Raw genomic sequence first — 20,427 nt, forward strand, 5'->3', positions numbered from 1 at the left:
TGGGGCTGGAGAACAAAGGTTTTGAGGAGCAGCTGAGGGACCTGGGGTTGTTTAGCCTGGAGAGAAGGAGGCTGAGACACTACTCAGTGTCTACAACTCCCTGAAAGGGTTGTGGTGAGGTGGGTGTTGGTCTCTTCTCCCGAGTAACAATTGATGGGATGAGAAGAAATGGCTTCAAGTTGCCCCAGGGCAGGTTCAGGTTGGACATCAGGAGAACTTTCTTCACCAGAAGGGTTCTGAGGCCCTTCAGAGGCTGCCCAGGGAGGTGGTGGAGTCCTCATCCCTGGAGGGATTTAAAAGCCGGGCAGATGAGATGCTCAGGGATGTAGTTCAGTAGAGGACAGGGATGGTGGGACTCGATGATCACAGAACGGTTTCTGTTGGAAAAGACCTTTGAGATCATTGAGTCCATTGATGCAGCTCTGATAACTCCACCACTAAACCGTGTCCCCAAGTATGACATCTGCTCATCTTTGAAACCCCTCCAGGGATGGGGACTCAACCACCTCCCCGGGCAGCTTCTTCCAATGCTTCACAACCATTTCACCGAAGAAATTCCTCCTAATATCCAATGCAAATTTTCCGTGGAGCACCTTGAGGCCCCTCAATGGTCTTTTCCAACCAAACGCTTGTACGGAGCTATGGTTTTCCATCCCGTTGGCCTCACAAAGGCTCGGATTTTTGTCCCACACCTCTCACTTCTCCTTTGGTCGTCCTCAACACGGAATTGCAGAGCACACAGCTCTTGGTGGTCACAGATGTGGATTAAGGAGTTAATGGTCAGAATGTCCTGTCCTTGGAAACAGGTGTTTGACCGGATGGGGTGGAAGGTCTTGCTCCCTGGGACAAGGGGAAGCAGAGATGTTCCTTCAGAGTCAATATCGCTCTGTGGTGACCCTTCCTTGCGTTTCTTTTCATGCCCCTCTTCAGTGCGATCCCTACGTGAAGGTCTCAGTGGGAAAGAAATCCATGAATGACCAAGAAAATTACATCCCCTGCACGTTGGAGCCGGTCTTCGGAAAGTAAGTTTGGAATCAAGTTGGTCTCCAAGTGCTTCTTTATGTTCTACTGAGGGATTTGAACTCTGGAGGCCTCAGCACAGGGAGGACATGGAGATGGTGGAACAGGTCCAGAGGAGATGATCTGAGAGCTGAAGAACCTCCCGTAGGAGGCCAGGCTGAGAGAGTTGTTCAGGAGAAGAGAAGGCTCCAAGGAGACCTTAGAGCAGCTTCCAGTAGGGAAAGGGGCTCCAGGAGAGCTGGGGAGGGGCTCTGGATCACGGAGGGCAGGGACGGGATGAGGGGAATGGTGTTGAGCTGCAAGAGGGGAGATTGAGATGGGATCTTGAGGAGAAATGTTCTCCTGGAGGGTGGGGAGGCCCTGGCCCAGGTTTCCCAGAGCAGCGGTGGCTGCTCCATCCCTGGAGGGGTTCCAGGCCAGGTTGGATGGGGCTTGGAGCCCCTGATCCAGCGGGAGGTGTCCCTGCCCATGGCAGGGGTGGCACTGGATGGGCTTTGAGGTCCCTTCCAAGCAAAACCATTCTGTGATTCTATGATCATCGAGTCCAACCGTCCCTGTCCACTGCTAAACCAGATCCCTGAGCACCTCATCTACCGGTCTTCTAAAGCCCTCCAGGGATGGGGACTCCCCCACCTCCCTCAGCAGCCTCTGATGGGGCCACAGAACCCTTTCTCTCAAGAAATTTTTCCTGGTGTCCAATCTGAACCTGCCAACCATGGGAGGTCATCCATGACTTCTCTGGGCAGTCCCACCCCTGCCATGGGCAGGGACACCTCCCCCTGGATGAGGGGCTCCAAGAACCATCCAGCCTGGCCTGGAACCCCTCCAGGGATGGGGCAGCCACCACTGCTCTGGGCAACCTGGGCCAGGGCCTCCCCACCCTCACAGGAGAACATTTCTCCCCAAGATCTCATCTCTATCTCCCCTCTTGCAGCTCAAAACCGTTCCCCTCGTCCTGTCCACCACTCCCTGATCCAGAGCCCCTCCCCAGCTTTCCTGGAGCCCCTTTCCCTACTGGAAGCTGCTCTAAGGTCTCCCTGGAGCCTTCTCTTCTCCTGAACATCCCCAACTCTCTCAGCCTGTCTTCATATAGGAGGTTCTCCAGCCCTCAGATCATCCTTGTAGCCCTTCTCTGGACCCACTCCACCACTCCATGTCCACCCTGTGCTGAGGACTCCAGAGCTGGACCCAGGGCTCCAGGTGGGTCTCCCCAAGCGGAGCAGAGGGGCAGAATCCCGTCCCTCCGTGGTGGCCACGCTGCTCCGGGTGCAGCCCAGGACACGGGGAGGGGGTTCTGGGCTCCGAGCGCACGTTGGTGGTTCCTCTGTCTTTTCCAACCCCATGCTTCTATGATCCAACAAGAGGGATCCATGCTCCGTGGTGGGCCAGGACCTCCTTCCGTGGTGAAAGCCCATAGCCTGATGAGCTCTGGTGGGCAGGAGAAGTCCTTGGCCGAGCCTGGCTCCCGCCAGAGCCCCGTCCAGACACGGTGCCGCGCCTCCCACCCGCTCTTTAAAGGAGGATATAAAACCCAGGTCCTGGTTGCCGGTGGCTATTAAACCTCCGGTTTCACGAGCTCCTCGCCGGGCCCCTGGCTGCCGTCCAGCTCCAGCTAATTGCCTTCTGCTGACCCCACGTCCTCCTGCGCTCTTCATTGGTGGCATAATCGCCGACTTCCCCCTCCTTAAAAGCCGCGGCGTGGTGGGTGCTGGCGGTGGGAACGGGCACCGTGTTTCTCCCCAACGTCTCCTGCCTTTCGGCAGCAGCTGGAGGGCTTCATGGTGGTGCTGGGTGAGACCTGGACCATCCCGCTCACCCAACTGTGCCACCTTCCTCCTCGATGGGCGCTGGGGTGTCCTGGTTGGGGTGTTGGGGTGTTGGGAGGGTCTCGGTGCTTTATGAATTGCCGTCGTTTAAAGAGGGAGAGGAAGGTTTGCTCTGGGTTGATTTTGTGTCCATGTATGAGCCGTGGTGGAACGGTGGCAGAGGAGACCACATGGAAGATACAGGAGCCACCAACGTGTGCTCAGAGCCCAGAAACCCCCCAGTGTCCTGGGCTGCACCCAGAGCAGCGTGGCCAGAAGGGAGGGATGGGATTCTGCCCCTCTGCTCCGCTCTGGGAGACCCACCTGGAGCCCTGGATCCAGCGCTGGAGTCCTCAACATAAGAAGGACCTGGAGATGGTGGAGCGAGTCCAGAGGAGGCCACAGAGGTGATCCAAGAGGTGGAGAACCTCCTGTATGAGGAGGCTGAGAGAGCTGGGGTTGTTCAGCCTGGAGAAGAGAAGGCTCTGAGGAGACCTTAGAGCAGCTTCCAGTAGGATGGGGCTTGGAGCAACGTGATGCAGTGGGAGGTGTCCCTCCGCATGGAGGTGAAACTGGATGGGCTTTGAGGTCCCTCCCAACCTAAACCATTCTATGGTTCCATGATTCGAACTTGCTGTCGGTCAGAACCCCCAGGTCCCATCCCTGGAGGTGTTCCAGGCCAGGTTGGATGGGGCTTGGAGCAACCTGGTCCAGTGGGAGGTGTCCCTGCCCATGGCACGGGGTGGAACTGGGTGGGCTTTGAGGTCCCTTCTGACCCATTTTATGAGTCTATGTAATGTGCTTAGGACCAGGAAGAGAGGACCAGAAGGCTTTGAGGGTCAATCTCGTGCTGAGCAGAAGCTTGCCCCATGCAAGCTTGACCCCCGTTTTGGACATTGGTTCTTTGGGCTCAAAGAGGGGAGGATTTTCCAAGACCGTTGTTTCTCTCCCTTTCGAATTCCACAGCAATGATGGTTCCCGGCTGTCACCTGATGTTCTTCTCCCCTGGTCACCTCCATCATGTCCAATTAGCTGATGGAGAAACGAAGCAGGGACAAAGTTTGCTTGAGGATAATCCAACCAGGCCAAGATAAACCCAAGGCTCACACTCTTCGTTGCAAAGAACCATTTAGATGTAGCCCTTTGGGCCATGGTGGACGTGGTGGTTTGGGGCTGGTGGTTGGACTTGATGATCTTAGAAGGTCTTTTCCAACCGTAATGGTTCTATGGTTCTACATCCACAAGCTGAGCCAGGACAACCCAAAGATGCTGTCATTCTCAGCACTGGTTGGTTGGGATGGGTGGTGGATCTTCTTCCCATGGGGCATTCAACAGCAGGAACCCCCCATCTCCTTGTTATTTCTTCTTCCCGTTGTGCAGGATGTTTGAGCTGAGCTGCACTCTGCCCCTGGAGAAGGACTTGAAGATCACCCTCTATGACTACGACCTCCTGTCGAAGGATGAGAAGATTGGGGAGACCGTCATAGACCTGGAGAACCGGTTCCTGTCAAAATACGGGGCGCGCTGTGGCCTCCCTCAAACGTACTGCGTGTAGGTATCTCTGTGGGCTTGGGCAGTGAGTCGTCACCAAGTCTGTGAGGTCCATGGGGACCTGGGTGATGTCTCAGCCCATGGTTCTGCTGGCCCAGGGAAACCTGGTGAGCATGGAACTTCACAGCAGAGATGTGTCTGGAGATACAGATTAACTCTAGAGAAGAAGCTCCACATTTGAGGGTCTTCTCTGAGCCCCATCTCTCCTCCAGAAGTGTGAAAGGCTTCAAATACCAGATGGCAACTTGGGGAGATGTTGTTCTGTCCCTGATGCCTCTTGGGCACACAGTGCTGAGGACATCTCCCATGCATGGGACCACCTGAAGGGGGACGTTGTGGGTCTTGGGGGGCCACCAGGGCACAGCAGCCCCACAAGCTGGCGCTGGGTGGGCTGTGGGACCAGGAGCTGGTGAACACGGACTGAGAGCTGCATCTTCTTCAGATCAGCACTCTTTGGTGTAACCCCACTCTGTCCTCCTTATTGAGGGTGGAAGATGTTCTATCACGTCCTGAGCTGTTGTTCTCCCTCCTCTTTGGTTTCAGCTCTGGACCCAACCAGTGGCGAGACCAACTCCGTCCTTCCCAGCTGCTCCACCTCTTCTCTCTGCAACACAACTACAAGGCTCCAACCTACAAGTCCGACCGGGTCATCTTCAGGGAACAAGAGTACATCCTCTCCGAACTGGGTATGGTCACGGGGTTGCACAGCTTTTCCTTCTCCAGAGCAAGGGATGGAGTTGGAGGTCATAACCATGCTGGGGCAATCCAAAGCCCAACCCCAGGCTGGGTGGAGGATGGGTTGGAGCAGCCCCGAGGAGAAGGACTTGGGGTGCTGGGGGAGAAGCTCCACAGGAGCCTCAACGTGTGCTCAGAGCCCAGAACCCCCCCGTGTCCTGGGCTGCACCCAGAGCAGCGTGGCCAGCAGGGAGGGACGGGATTCTGCCCCTCTGCTCCGCTCGGGGAGACCCACCTGGAGCCCTGGGTCCAGCTCTGGACTCCTCAGCACAGGGAGGACACGAAGCTGGTGGAGCAACTCCAGAGGAGGCCATGGAGGTGATCCAAGGGCTGGAGAACCTCCTGTATGAGGCCAGGCTGAGAGTTGGGGTTGTTCAGCCTGGGGAAGAGAAGGCTCCGAGGAGACCTTTGAGCAGCTTCCAGTAGGGAAAGGGACTCCAGGAAAGCTGGAGAGGGGCTCTGGATCAGGGAATGAAGGGATAGGACGAGGGGAATGGTTTGGAGCCACAAGAGGGGAGATGGAAATGAAATCTTGGGGAGAAATGTTCTCCTGGGTGGGTGGGGACACCCTGGCCCAGGTTGCCCAGAGCAGTGGTGGCTGCCCCATCCCTGGAGGGCTCCAGGCCAGGTTGGATGGTTCTTGGAGCCCCTGATCCGGTGGAAGGCGTCCCTGCCCATGGCAGGGGTTGGACCTGGATGGGGTTTGGGGTTCCTTCCAAGCCAACCCATTCCATGATTCTATGATTCTCTCTCCTGATGGAGTTCATTGTGGAGGCCAAGCGTGGGTGAAGGCCATGACCTTATCACCTTCCTGTCCAGGTTGGTTCTCTCCCTTTCCCAAGCCTGGCTCTGCCCCAAACGCCGCAGGTTGTGGTCGGATCTGCTCCATAGCACAGGGCTGAAGCTGGACCTGCAGTCCCGGTCCCATTATCCTCAGCCGTGAGGACGCCCCCATTGAGGCAAACCAACCACACCAGGGTGGGAGCACTGAAGTCCATCACACCCAGAGAAACTCCAGCGAGATCTTCCAGCCGCTGCTTGGGCTGGAGGGGTCGTTGCGCTCCTTGTGTCTCTGCGTTTTGGAGCTGGAGGCACTAGAGGGGACAATATCAGACACGCAGAGCCCAGATTATCTCACGGGGGGTGTTGAGGTGGGCGCCAGCTGGAAGTGTCACCTCCCTCTGTGCCAGCACGGGGGAAGCGGCAGCAGGTGTTGAGCACGCACAAGAAACGCAACGCTGACACCTGCGAGAGACAACCATGGAATGGGTTGGGTTGGAAGGGACCTCAAAGCCCATCCAGTCCCACTCCTGCCACGAGCAGGGACACCTCCCGCTGGATCAGGGGCTCCAAGAACCATCCAACCTGGCCTGGAACACCTCCAGAGATGAAGCAGCCACCACTGCTCTGGGCAACCTGGGCCAGGGCCTCCCCACCCTCCCAGGAGAACATTTCTCCCCAAGATCTCATCTCAATCTCCCCTCTTGCAGATCAAATCCCTTCCCCTCGTCCTGCCCTTCACTCCCTGATCCAGAGCCCCTTCCCAGCTTTCCTGGAGCCCCTTTCCCTACTGGAAGCTGCTCAAAGGTCTCCCCACATCCTTCTCTTCTCCTGAACAACCCCAACTCTCTCAGCCTGGCCTTGTGCTCCAGCCCTGGGATCATCTCCGTGGCCTCCTCTGGACCTGTTCCACCATCTCCATGTCCTCCCTGTGCTGAGGACTCCAGCGCTGGACCCAGGGCTCCAGGTGGGTCTCCCAGAGCGGAGCAGAGGGGCAGAATCCCATCCCTCCCTGCTGGCCACGCTGCTCTGGGTGCAGCCCAGGACACGGGGGGGTTCTTGGCTCTGAGCGCACGTTGTGTCTCCTTCTCACCCCCAGCTCTCCGAGTCCTTCTCCTCAGGGCTGCTCCCAATCCTCTGTTGGAACCACTGGTTGCCCTGACCCAGGTGGAGGATCTCTCAACTTGTCCCTCTCTCTCTGGTATCCTTGAGGGTAGAAAACTCTGCTTTAAAGCATGGAAGGCTGTTTTGGTCCAGGAAGGACATGGAACTCCCCTGGAAATAGCCGAGGAGCTGCAGTTTGACCTTCTTAAGCCACTTATCAGGCAGAGGTGTCACGGAAGACTTGGTCTACAGAGGAATGAGAGAAGATCAAAAGCACCATGGGCAGCAGAGCCAGGAGGAGATTCTCCCCGTCTACTCCGCTTTTGTGAGACCTCCCAGTAGACCGGGTTGCTCCAAGCCTCATCCAACTTGGCCTTCAACACCTCCAGGGATGGGGCAGCCACAGCTTCCCTGGGCTTTCTCCTGCCTCCTCATCCCATGGACCACGCTAGGGCTGGTGGAGACCATCACCCTGAGCCTGGTACCTTTCAGCCATGGCATTTGGAGGCACCTTCGAGAACCTCTGAAACACAACGCGCTCCATAAATATTATCCCAGCCCCCTGCACTTTTCAGGTGATGGAGCTCAGCTCCTTCCTTGGCAAGAGCTTGGCGTGGGTAACGTTGGCCAGATGGGCTCCTGCCCAAGCCGTGGAGACCCGGTGTGTGTCTGCACAGGAGAAAGAAAAAGCCCCTCTCGGAAAACGACAAACGTGGGGGTTGTGGAATAATGGTCCGGGGGGGCAGGGCTTGTAAAAGCCACGCTCCGGGGGTTTAATAGCTCGGCTTTATCCCTCCAGGTTCAGATCTGAGGTTGCTCGGCGAGCACAGCTGGTTTCCAGATCTCCTGGAGGTCAAGCGTCAGACTTTGTTCTGGTTGTTTTGAACCGATTGCCATTAAAGCAGGAGAAGGTGAAAGGCGGCGGGGGCTGTGCCGGGGGGGGAAGAACCCCCTCGGATAACACCTTGTCAGCCCTCGGTGATAGCCTCTCCCCTTACGGGAGCCTGCAAGGAACCTCTTGGTGCCCAACTCCTTCTTCTCCTTCTAAAGGAAGAGCCATGAATTTGTGTCCTGGTCCCCAGGATCGGTGTGAGGGATCAGTCCTGTGTTGGGTGTTATCTCTTTCCTGTTGGGTGTTATCTCTTTCCTGTTGGGTGTTATCTCATTCCTGTTGGGTGTTATCTCTTTCCTGTTGGGTGTTATCTCTTTCCTGTTGGGTGTTATCTCTTTCCTGTTGGGTGTTATCTCTTTCCTGTTGGGTGTTATCTCATTCTTCATGCAGCCCAAGTCTTCCTTGATGGTTCCTCACGATCAAGTGGCCTTAACAAAGTCAAACTGCAGCTCCGAGGCTCTTTCCACCGGAGTTCAACCTTCTCCCTGGGCCAAAATCATAGAATCATCCATCATGGAATGGTTTTGATTGGAAGAGACCTCGAAGATCATCCAGTTCCAACCTCCTGCCATGGGCAGGGGCATCCCACTGGATCAGGTTGCTCCAAGCTCCATCCAACCTGGCCTTAAAGTCCCAACCCCCATGGCAGGGGGATTGGAACTCGATGATCATTAAGGTCCTTCCAACCCAAACCGTTCTATGGTTCTATGACACGCTGAGAGGTTTCGGTGGTTCAGCCTGGAGAAGAGAAGGCTCCAGGGAGACCTTAGAGCAGCTTCCAGTAGGGAAAGGGGCTCCAGGAGAGCTGGAGAGGGGCTCTGGATCAGGGAGGGCAGGGACAGGATGAGGGGAACGGTTTTGAGCTGCAAGAGGGGAGATTGAGATGAGATCTTGGGGAGAAATGTTCTCCTGGGAGGGTGTGGAGCCCCTGGCCCAGGTTGTCCAGAGCAGTGGTGGCTGCTTCATCTCTGGAGGGGTTCCAGGCCAGGTTGGATGGGGCTTTGGAGCCCCTGATCCAGTGGGAGGTGTCCCTGCTTGTGGCAGGGGGTGGAACTGGATGGGCTTTGAGGTTCCTTCCAGCCCAAATGACTCCATGGTTCTATGGAACCTCTGCTGGGTGGGAATGGCAGCAGAAGAACAGCCTGGGCTGGAGAGCTTCTGGGGACCCTCCAGCCCCAATTGCTGTGACTTTAGGGGACCTGAACCCTTGAGCAGGAGAAGCAAAGACTGGAAGACTGGACTGTCCTTTCCACGGGCTTCAACTTGGTCCTTGCAATGCTTCACTTGCTGTCATCTGGATGGGACTTGCAGGACGCTCCCCAGATGTTCCTGGTCCCATTGTGGGGTGGTTTGTCCACATGTCCCACTGGGGGCAGCTTGTCCTGTGCCCACCTTGGAGGGTTTGTGATGATGATGGATTTGTAGATGGAGGTTGTGCCTCTCCTGCTTGTTCTTAGCTGCAGGGAAGCTGCTGGACTTATGCTTCCTCCCTTGTGGAGCTTCCTCAGGGTGGTCAGAATCCAGCCCTGTGGCCGTGGTGGAACCCTAATCTTTGTCTCCTCTATCACAGAGGACGGCAAACCCCTCAACCCCCACCTGGGGCCCGTGGAGGAGCGTCTCGCCCTGTACGTGCTGCGGAAGCAAGGCTTGGTGCCGGAGCATGTGGAGACGAGACGTCTTTACAGCCCTCTCCAGCCGGAGATTGAGCAGGTGGGTGGTGGGACATGTCCAGGGCATGACCCAGAGCATCAGCTCATCTCCATCCAGGAGATGGAGATGCCACAGGAGATGGGCTGTTCCCAGGGGTGGGACTCAGTCTATGGGGCAGAGAAGACCACTGGCTGGTGATGGGATGTCCCATCCCTGGAGATGTTCACGGCCAAGATGGTTGGGTCTTTGAGCAACTCAATCCAGTGAGAGATGTCCTTGCCCATAGCTGAAGGTGGAATGGATGGGCTTCAGTTTTGTCCAAGAAGGACATTGAGGGGCTGGAGAGCGTCCAGAGAAGGGAGCGGAGCTGAGAAGGGTTTGGAGAACAAGGGTTCTTTGGAGCTGCTGAGGGACGTGGGGCTGTTTAGCCTTGAGAAGAGGAGGCTGAGGGGAGACCTCATCATTCTCTGCAGCTCCTGGAAAGGAGGTTGGATTGAGGTGGGTGCTGGGCTCTTCTCCTAAGTACCAAGAGGTAGAACAAGAGGAAACGGCCTCACCAGGGAGGGTTGGGTTGGATATTAGCGGAGTCTCCATTCCTGGAGGGGTTCAAAGAGCTGTAGATGTGATGGAGGGGTTGTGTTGATGGTTGGACTGGATGATCTTAGAGGTCTTTTCCAACCTTAACAATTCTCCCATTCTCTGCTAAGGCAGCTTGAGCTCTTCTCCATCCCAGGTCATTAACGTGTACCCAACGATCACCAAAATAATTGGAATATGACACTTTGTCGTTAAGGAAACCTTCATTTTCATCCAAGGAACACGGGAGCACTTGATGTTTTCTCTCTCCACTACTTGATGTTACGAAGGAGATGAAGGTAACCCAGTTAAGAGGCTCACCAGGCTTCACGTGTCTTTCTCTCCACACAGGGAAAGCTACAGATGTGGGTGGACCTGTTCCCGAAATCTCTGGGTCAACCTGGTCCCCCTTTCAACATCACTCCGCGCAAAGCCAAGAGGTGACTCGGTTTTGAGCTCTTACTCTTCTTTTTCATCTCTTTACTTCTGTTTGTGAGGGGAAAGGAGAAGGGCTGGAGATGTCAGATGGGGATAGGGTCACCTGCCCAGCTAAGAAACATCTGTGTGGACTCATCTCCAAAGAAAGATGACTCGTCTTAGCTTCTTCTGAGTAGATTGACCAGGCTGTCCAGGAGGGCTCCAGACCATGACTGGGTTCAGTTTTGGGCCCCTCACTTTGAGAAGGACATTGAGGGGCTGGAGTGGGACCAGAGAAGGGAACGGAGCTGGAGAAGGAGCTGGAGAACAAGGGTTATGAGAGGCTTCTGAGGGACCTGAGGCTGTTTAGCCTGGAGAAAAGGAGGCTGAGGGGAGACCTCATCACCGTCTACAACTCCCTGAAAGGAGGTTTTGGTGAGGTGGGTGTTGGTCTCTTCTCCCCTGACCTGTTGGTCAGGTGATTGGAAATGGCCTCAAGTTGCTCCAGGGCAGGTTCAGATTGGACATCAAGAAAAATGTCTTCCCTTAAGGGGTTCTCAGGCCCCGGCAGAGGCTGCCCAGGGAGGCGGTGGAGTCCCCATCTGGAAGGGTTTAGAAGCCGGGCAGATGAGGTGCTCAGGGATCTCGTTTAGTAGCGGGCAGGGATGGTTGGACTCCATCTCAAAGGTCTTTTCCACCCGGACAATTCTATGATTCTAAGATTATAACCCTTTCGTGTTGTTTTTTGTTCCTGGGTTCCTCCAGGTTCTACTTGCGCTGCATCATCTGGAACACCAAAGATGTCATCCTGGATGACCTCAGCATCACTGGAGAGAAGATGAGTGACATCTACGTCAAAGGGTGAGTGCCTCTGCTTCTGTGTCCTCTGGGTACCGTAGCCTGAAGGGGTGAGAGCAGCACTGAAGGGGTTAACACGGGGCTTGCATCAACATTGCTGTGTGGTGGGGACTCCAGAGCTGGACCCAGCACTCCATCACCCTGAGTCCTTCTCCTCAGGGCTGCACCCAATCATACCCCATCCTGGATTGAAACCACAGGTTGCCCCAACCCAAGGGTGAGACCTTGCCCTTGGCCTGCTGGAACCACATGAGGTTCTCACAGCCACACTTCTCCAGCTTCATGTCCCTCTGGATGCCGTCCCATCCTTCTGGCGTGGCACCCACCCCACTCCTCCTGCTCCACGTGCACCACTCGGCTTCTTTGCGTAGCTGCTTTTGTTGGAATTCCCTTTTTTTGCCTTGAAATACCCCAAAATGTGGCAACCAGCAGCAACTCCTTTGCCCAATTCCCTTCTCCGCTTGACTCCGTTTCGGTTCTATCTTGTGTTAAATGAATCATAGAATCACCAGGTTGGAAAAGACCTCTTAGATCATCGAGTCCAACCATTCCAATTGAGTCCAACCATTGTGATCCCAGCCAAGGGATTTGACTTCTTTCGTGCGTTCTTGGGATTTATGGACAGGAAGAGGTAGGATTTGGAAACAGACTGTAAATCCCTTTTTTACAACCCCAGTTTTCCTCCTGTAAATCCCGAACGTGTCCTGCTTGCCTGGAATTCCCATCAAGAGAGTTGGTATCAACTCCAGCTTGAGCTGCTGTGGGCACTGCGGGGCTCGGAAATAGCAGCGGTTGGAGGTTGTTACCAGGAAAACCAGAGCATCCAGCGCTTGTTGATGTCCTTCTCCTGGCTTCTGGTGTCCCCAGTGACCAAGCAGATCCAGGAGAGACGTAAATGAGTTAAAACTCTTGCCCAACTTCGTTGTCCTACCCCCTAAGTGGCCACATCCTTAACATCGCTGGACGAAGTGTGAATAATCCTGTTGGGAAGGGAGGCTGTGGAGCTTCTCGTGCTTCCGTATCTGCCCTATAGATGGGATCCAGTGGGCAAAGTGATCTTCATGGTGACCTTGGACCAACCCTTCCATCCACCGCTGCCTCCTGAGCAGGGGCTGAAGCCAACTTGAGGGTGAACTCAATGGATAAGGAGCTTTCACCTGGGGCTTTCATAGACTCATGGAATGGTTTGGGTTGGAAGGGGCCTCAAAGCCCATCCAGTCTCACCCATGCCGTGGGCAGGGACACCTCCCACTGGATCAGGGGCTCTGAATCCCATCCCTCCCTGCTGGCCACGCTGCTCTGGATGAAGCCCTAAACGGCCAAGAAGTCCTTCCTCAGGAAGATCCCAGAGCCAGGGTGGTCCTCAGCTGCTCCTGATGGACTCAGCTCCTCGCAGCACCGTTGCCCTCCTGGTCTCAAAGATCTTCCTGTGGTGACTCCACAACCAGTCAAGGGGCAAAGCGCCGTAACAACAACGACTTCTTCTCAGCTGTGGTTTTTGCAACTGTTGGGTTTTCCTTCTGCCCTTTTTCCCCCATCCAACATTTCTGAGTCTTCAGCAACCAACGAAAGACAAAACAATAAACACATCCATTCATATGTTTAGAGACCTTGTGGAGCAGAGCCAGAAGATCCAGAGGGAATCTCTAACGAAAACAATTATCTCGCTTGATTGTTTTCCATTTAAATTAACAATAAGGGGTTTTTACTCAGCGGTACAAACGATTCCTTCTTCTCCAGGGCGTGAGAGGAGCACATAATCCACCCCAAGTTTCTTGTGGGAGACAGGGAAGGGAGGTCTACTCAAGTTCATCCTACAAACACATCCAACCACATCCTGGACCGCATCCAGAGCAGCGTGACCAGCAGGAAGGGATGGGATTCTGCCCCTCTGCTCCACTCTGGGAGACCCACCTGGAGTCCTGGGTCCAGCTCTGGAGTCCTCAACATAAGAAGGACCTGGAGCTGTTGGAGCTGGTCCAGAGGAGGCCACAGAGATGATGGGAGGGCTGGAGAACCTCCCATACAAGGCCAGGCTGGGAGAGTTGGGGTTGTTCAGCCTGGAGAAGACTCCAGGAAGATCTTAGAGCAGCTTTCAGTAGGGAAAGGGGCTCCAGGAGAGCTGGGGAGGGGCTCTGGATCAGGGAGTGAAGGGACAGGATGAGGGGAACAGTTTGGAGCTGCAAGAGGGGAGACTGAGATGAGATCTTAGGGAGAAATGTTCTCCTGTGAGGGTGGGGAGGCCCTGGCCCAGGTTGCCCAGAGCAGTGGTGGCTGCCCCATCCCTGGAGGGGTTCCAGGCCAGGTTGGATGGTTCTTGGAGCTCCTGATCCAGTGGGAGGGGTCCCTGCTTGTGGCAGGGGTTGGACCTGGATGAGCTTTGAGGTCTCTTCCCACCCAAACCATTCTATGATTTAAGACTTCCAAATAATAATCTTTGAGGAACTCATTGAGAATGGAGGGGGGAGTGGCTCTTTGGTCCTTCAGCATGGTTGCCTCATCAACAAGACTGGTTTTAGCAGCTGAGGACAAGGTCAGTCCGTTGGGGTGGCTGCCAAGGTTGGTCCTTCCCAAGGCTGTTAGAAGGTGGTGGGTTCTCATAGATTGATAAATGACTTTGAGCCAGAGCTTAAGGAGACGTTGAGTCTTTAAAATGTCCATTGAACTCAAGGGAGGGAGAAGAGGTTGCAGAGCTCCTCAGGCTGGTGCCACCAGCACGGCTTCATCTCCCGAGACTGCAGGAACTGTCACATTCCTTCTCAAGTCTTCTACAGGTTTGAGGTTACTCCTACAAACAGCAACCCAAGGCATCCACAGGGGTGAGAGACATTTCGTGACCTTCTCATGGCCTCTGTGACGTTGGGGAACCTCCAAAATCCTTCTCATGTTCCTAATTTTTCATGCAACGCGTTTGCATTTTGCAGCTGGCTGGTGGGCCACGAGGAGAACAAGCAGAAGACAGACGTGCACTACAGGTCTATGGGAGGAGAGGGCAACTTCAACTGGAGATTCATCTTCCCCTTTGACTATCTCCCAGCTGAGCAAATGTGTTACGTCGCCAAGAAGGTGAGTGTCCCTGGACAGATGTTTTGATCTTCTCAGCGTAACTCGGGCGTGAATTGTGGTCCATGGTCCAAGAGCTCCACAACTGCAGTCCGAGGGGACCTGGGCAAGGGTTTTGAAACCCAAGGTTGTGGACTCATGGAGAAATTGGTGTAAAAAAATCCATGTTTATGGGGTCAGAATTCGAGGTGGCTTTGTGGAAAGAGTCTGGAGAACCTCAACTCAACATGAAAGTGTCATCTGGGGTGGAGGCAGCTGAATATTGGTGCAGAAGTGTCAAAGTGCTCTCCAGGTTGTACAGAACTTCCAAGGTGGCAACTCAATGTCAGGGTTACTCCAAAGATGGAGATGGCATTTCCATGGGGGTGGTTAGATGTGGACCTCTGGTCTCCTGCACGGCACAATGGGCATCACGCGGTGCAGTGACTTCAGGGAAGGGCTAAAAAGGGATGAAAGGAATGAGCTTCCTCCAAGTGCCTGAAGGCAGGAGGAACGTGTGGGGAAGCCTGTGCTGAGGTCATAGAATCACGGAATGGTTTGGGTTGGAAGGGGCCTCAAAGCCCATCCAGTCCCACCCCCTGGGATGGGCAGGGACACCTCCCACTGGATCAGGTGCTCCAAGCCCCATCCAACCTGGCCTTGAACACCTCCAGGGATGGGGCAGCCACCACTGCTCTGGGGAACCTGGGACAGTGCTTCACCACTCACACGGTGAAGAAATTCCTCCTTATGTCCCATCTAAGTCTGCCCCTCTCCAGTTTATCCCCATTCCTCCTCATTCTATCTCTCCAAGCTTTTGTACACAGCCCCTCTCCGGGTTTCTTGGAGCCCCTTCAGCTACTGGAAGCTGCTCTAAGGTCTCCTTGGAGCGTTCTCTTCTCCAGGTTGAACAACCCCAACTCTCTCAGCCTGTCCTCAGACGCCTGCTCTCACAGAATCACAGAATCACCAGGTTGGAAAGGACCCATTGGATCATCGAGTCCAACCACTCCTAACACTCCCTAAACCATGTCCCTCAGCACTTCATCCACCCGTTCCTTAAACACCTCCAGGGAAGGCGACTCGACCCCCTCCCTGGGCAGCTGTTCCAGTGCCCAATGACTCTTTCTGTGAAGAATTTTTTTCTGATATCCAACCTGAACCTCCCCTGACGGAGCTTCAGGCCATTCCCCCTTGTCCTGTCCCCTGTCCCTTGGGAGAAGAGCCCAGCTCCCTCCTCTCCACAACCTCCTCTCAGGCAGTTGTAGAGAGCAATAAGGTCTCCCCTCAGCCTCCTCTTCTCCAGGCTGAACACCCCCAGCTCTCTCAGCCGCTCCTCGTCAGACGTTCTCCAGCCCCTCAGCAGCTTCGTTACTCTTCTCTGGACACTCTCCAGAGCCTCAACATCCTTCTTGTGGTGAGGGGTCCAGAACTGAACGCAGTATTCGAGGTGCGGTCTCACCAGTGCTGAGTACAGAGGGAGAATCCCCTCCCTGGCCCTGCTGGTGACCCCATTTCTGATCCAAGCCAAGATGCCGTTGGCCTTCTTGGCCACCTGGGCCACTGCTGGCTCATGTTCAGTCGGCTGTCAACCATCACCCCCAGGTCCTTCTCCTCCGTGCAGCTCTCCAGCCACTCTTCCCCCAGTCTGTAGCGCTGCACAGGGTTGTTGTGCCCCAAGTGCAGGACCCGGCATTTGGCCTCGTTGAACCTCATCCCATTGGTCTCGGCCCAATTTTCCCCCTTCTCAATTATCCCCCTTCCAATTTCCAGCCGTTCCCCCCCATCCTATCATTCCAAGCCCCTTTGTAAAAGCTCCCGGCGCAGCTTTCCTGGCGGCCCCATCCCTGGAGCCAGACGTTCCCCAGCGGAGGAGGCCCGGCTTCCGCATCAATTGCTGCCTCGTTAACGGGATTGACAGAATCACGGCCGTACCCCTTTCACGCTTCGTCTTGAGCAAATCCAAAGTACGTCGGGTCCCCCTCTCAATTATTCCCCGCCTTTGAAAAAGCCAAGACCCCCCCTGTCAAGCGGTTTGGACCCTCCATCCCACTGCGCCGATATTGGTTCTCCTCTGACCGCACGTCCGCCAACGCTGGCTCAGAAAAATAAACAGCTTGTAAAACCCTCCCCCCCTCTGGAAAAGGCAAAAAAAAAAAGGTAATGAATGAAAAAGCTTTGTGTTCGGGGGACAAATTCCGCTCGGGAGGTTTGGTTTGATCTCGCCATGTGCTGTTTGAACTCCGGGTTCGTTACTGAGGTTGTAAAAAAAAAACAACAACAAAAAAAAACCCCTGAACTTGAAACGGCGGCGATGGAAAGAGGAATTTAAATCAAACCTCTCCACCGGTACGTTCAGAGCTGCTGAAAGCCACCTGCGTCCAGGCCGGGCGAGGAAAGCAGCTCGCAGTTTGCTTGCCTTTTCCCGTCCTTCTACTGGAAGGTCACTGTGAGATCTCCTCAGAGTCTTCTCTTCTCCAGGCTGAACAACGCCAACGCTCTCAGCCTCGTATGGGAGGTTCTCCAGCCCTCGGATCATCTCTGTAGCCTCCTCTGGGCCCGTTCCAACAGCTCCATCTCCTTCTTATGTTGAGGATATCCAATCCAAACCTCCTGTGGTGCAACTTAAGGCCATTTCTTCTTATCCTATCACTTGTAACTTGGGAGAAGAGACCAACACGCGCCTCACTCCACAGCCCACCTCACACTCATGGTGAACAAAACCCATACCTTGGCCAAGAAGATGCTCATTGCGTCCTCCTGCCTTGCCAGAACCTCTTCTCCTCCCAACAGCAATGCCCTGGCTTGATGGGAATGTCATCCAGAGGGACCTGGGCACGCTGGAGGAGTGGGGCTGGGAGAACATTGTGAGGTTCAACCAGGCCAAGGGCAAGGTCCTACCCTTGGGTCGGAGCAGTCCCTGATTTCAGTGCACGATGGGGGATGATGGGATTGAGAGCGGCTCTGAGGAGAAGGACTTGGGGTGCTGGGGAGGAGAAGACCAACAGGAGACAGAACGTGTGCTCACAGCCCAGAAACCAACTGTGTCCTGGGCTGCACCCAGAGCAGCGTGGCCAGCAGGGAGGGAGGAGGTTCTGCTCCTCCCTTGGGAGACCTCATCTGGAGTATTGTGTTCAGTTCTGGAATCCTCAACATAAGAAGGAGATGGAGCTGTTGGAATGAGTCCAGAGGAGGCTACAAGGATGATCAGAGGGCTGGAGCACCTCTCATAGGAGGACAGTCTGAGAGAGTTGGGATTGTTCAGCCTGGAGAAGAGAAGGCTCCAGGGAGATCTTATAGTGACCTTCAAGTATCTGAAGGGGCTACAAGAAAGCTGGAGAGGGGCTGTTCATGAAGGCTTGGAGTGATAGAACAAGCAGGAACATGGGGATAACCTGGAGAGGGGCAGATCTAGGCTTGCGTAATTTGTTCACCACGAAGGTGTGGAGGCCCTGGCCAAGGTTGCCCAGGGAGGTGGTGGCTGCCCCATCCCTGGAGGTGCTCAAGGCCAGGTTGGATGGGCCTTGGAGCCCCTGATCCAGTGGGAGGTGTCCCTGCCCATGGCAGGTGTTGGAACTGGATGATCTTTAAGGTCCCTTCCAACCCAAACTATTCTATGATTCTATGACTCGATCAGGCAAGGAGTCCCATCAAGCAGGATTAGACCCTTTCCTGGTGGTAACTCTCGTACAGCGCTCGCACCACCCGTACACCTTTGGCTTCGTGAGTGGAAAAACACTATAAGTGTACTTTGGCCGATGCCGACGCTTTCTTCCTCAGAGCCCTGGGAAGCTGCGGACACGTGGAGTGCGCAGGGGGAGGTTGAGGAAGAAGGACATCAATGTTGAGTGACATTTATGGGTCCATTTCAAAGCAGTGTGAAATTTGCCTCCGCGATTAAATCGAGCCCCAAACGTTTGCTGGAAAAACAAGCCACGAAATTTATTTCCCGGCGTTTTGCAAGACCTGGGAAAGGAAAATGGGCTTGAATTATCGTTTGGGGGTTTGTTTTGTAGTGTTGGGGTGGGGGAAGAAAGGAGGACGGTCAATATTTTATGGTTGTGAATAATGCAGCGGGGGAGGCAGGGGGAGAAGAATAAGCTCCTGTCCTTTCTTCTGGGTTTCTTGTGGAACGGAATACAAAGTGAGGAGCAACTCAAGGAGGCCCCAGTGTGTTTGCATCCTGGCTCGTTACCGCATGCGGATAGAATCGTTTGGTTGGAAAAAATCTTTGAGGTCAAATCCAGCCAAACCTGTCCACTACTGAACATCCCTGAGGACCTCATCTGCCCGGCTTCTAAAGCCCTCCAGGGATGGGACTCCACCACCTCCCTGGGCAGCCCCTGCCAGAGCCTCAGAACCCTTTCAGTGAAGAAGTTCTCCCTGATGTCCAATCTAAACCTGCCCTGGAGCAACTTGAGGTCATTTCTTCTCCTTCTATCACCTGTCACTTGGGAGAAGAGACCAACACCAACCTCATCACAACCTCCTTCCAGAGAGCTGTAAAGAGCAATAAGGTCTCCCCTCAGCCTCCTTTTCTCCAGGCTAAACCACCCCAGGTCCCTCAGCAGCTCCTCATAACCTTTGTTCTCCAGTGCCTTCCCCTCCTCTGGACATGCTCAGTGTCTTTCTTGGAGTGAGGAGCCCAAAATTGAACCCAGGATTCAAGGTGTGGCCTCACCAGAGCCAAATATAGGGACACAACCTCTTTCTGCTCCTGGTGGCCACGCGGATTTTGATCCAAGCCAGGATGCTCTTGGCTTTCTTCTACAGTCATGGGCTGGGTCCTCTTCCAATGGCCTTCTTTGTCTTTGCAAAGCAGAATATTTTGTGTTCTGGCATCCGTACTTCATTTTCCTGCTGACACCCAACACCGATGTCTGGTAGCAGAAGAAGTATGAAGACAACAGCTCCGTTCCTCGCTCTGGTTTCTGCCAACGTTGTGGCATGACAGGGATTTAAAGTTGCCAACCGAGCTCCAGTCCTCATTATGTTCATCTCCTGGAATTCGTTTTATGCCACACTTAGGAAGAAAACCAGCCAAGTCCTGGAGGCTCCAACCTAGTGGTTTGTTTCCAGGTCCCTTCAAGCCCCGGTAGTTTTCAACTCCGATATTGAGATGCTCTTGAAATTCTACCCGGAATGTTCCTTTATGCAGATGACATTTTCTTACGCATCCCCTGTGAAGCTTTTTGCTGCCCTAAAGGACATCTCGAATTCGGATTTGGCAGCTGTGGTTGGTGACCGCAGCAGCAGAACATTTCCAACCCAATTTCATGCATTTTCCACCTCCGCAGCGCCTGTGAGACGCGGGCACTGAGCGCCTCCCTAACTGGGTGCCCAGGGAAACGTGAGCCACATCCAGGTTCTCTTGGACCATGAGAAGCTGATAACGGTGTCTGCAAGAACCGAGACCTGCCAGGCTTAGACCTGGGGATCTAAACTCGAAACCCTGCTGACGTCTCTGCTCTTCTCTCTGCCGCTTGGCAGCAGAACGTTGTGTTCCTCTGCGCCCTGGACCTGACTTCTTGCAGCGCTACAGACTGGGGGAGAGTGGCTCGAGAGCTGCACGGAGGAGAAGGACCTGGGGGTGATGGTTGACAGCGACTGACCATGAGCCAGCAGTGTGCCCAGGGGGCCAAGAAGGCCAACGGCATCTTGGCTTGGATCAGAAATGGGGTCACCAGCAGGAACAGGGAGGTTATTCTCCCTCTGTACTCAGCACTGGTGAGACCGCACCTCGAATACTGTGTTCAGTTCTGGGCCCCTCACCACAAGAAGGATGTTGAGGCTCTGGAGAGTGTCCAGAGAAGAGCAACGAAGCTGCTGAGGGGCTGGAGAACGTCTGACGAGGAGCGGCTGAGAGAGCTGGGGGTGTTCAGCCTGGAGAGGAGGAGGCTGAGGGGAGACCTTATTGCTCTCTACAACTGCCTGAGAGGAGGTTGTGGAGAGGAGAGAGCTGGGCTCTTCTCCCAAGGGACAGAGGACAGGACAAGA

General features: G+C 54.7%; 1 protein-coding gene across 8 annotated transcripts in view; it reads left to right on the forward strand.

Annotated features, from left to right (window-relative positions):
* DYSF (dysferlin) overlaps window positions 1–20,427 on the forward strand; it is a 101,842-nt gene that overhangs the window by 69,284 nt on the left and 12,131 nt on the right. For all 8 annotated transcript variants that reach the window (XM_054065959.1, XM_054065964.1, XM_054065961.1 and 5 more), the window contains 7 exons: window positions 931–1,022; window positions 4,206–4,376; window positions 4,920–5,062; window positions 9,458–9,597; window positions 10,465–10,553; window positions 11,296–11,391; window positions 14,313–14,454. In XM_054065959.1, coding sequence (XP_053921934.1) covers window positions 931–1,022; window positions 4,206–4,376; window positions 4,920–5,062; window positions 9,458–9,597; window positions 10,465–10,553; window positions 11,296–11,391; window positions 14,313–14,454 — 873 coding nt within the window. The remainder of the gene's footprint in view (window positions 1–930; window positions 1,023–4,205; window positions 4,377–4,919; window positions 5,063–9,457; window positions 9,598–10,464; window positions 10,554–11,295; window positions 11,392–14,312; window positions 14,455–20,427) is intronic.

Source organism: Cuculus canorus, chromosome 4 (genome assembly GCF_017976375.1).
Source record: "Cuculus canorus isolate bCucCan1 chromosome 4, bCucCan1.pri, whole genome shotgun sequence".
In the NCBI taxonomy this organism is placed as follows: Eukaryota; Metazoa; Chordata; class Aves; order Cuculiformes; family Cuculidae; genus Cuculus; species Cuculus canorus.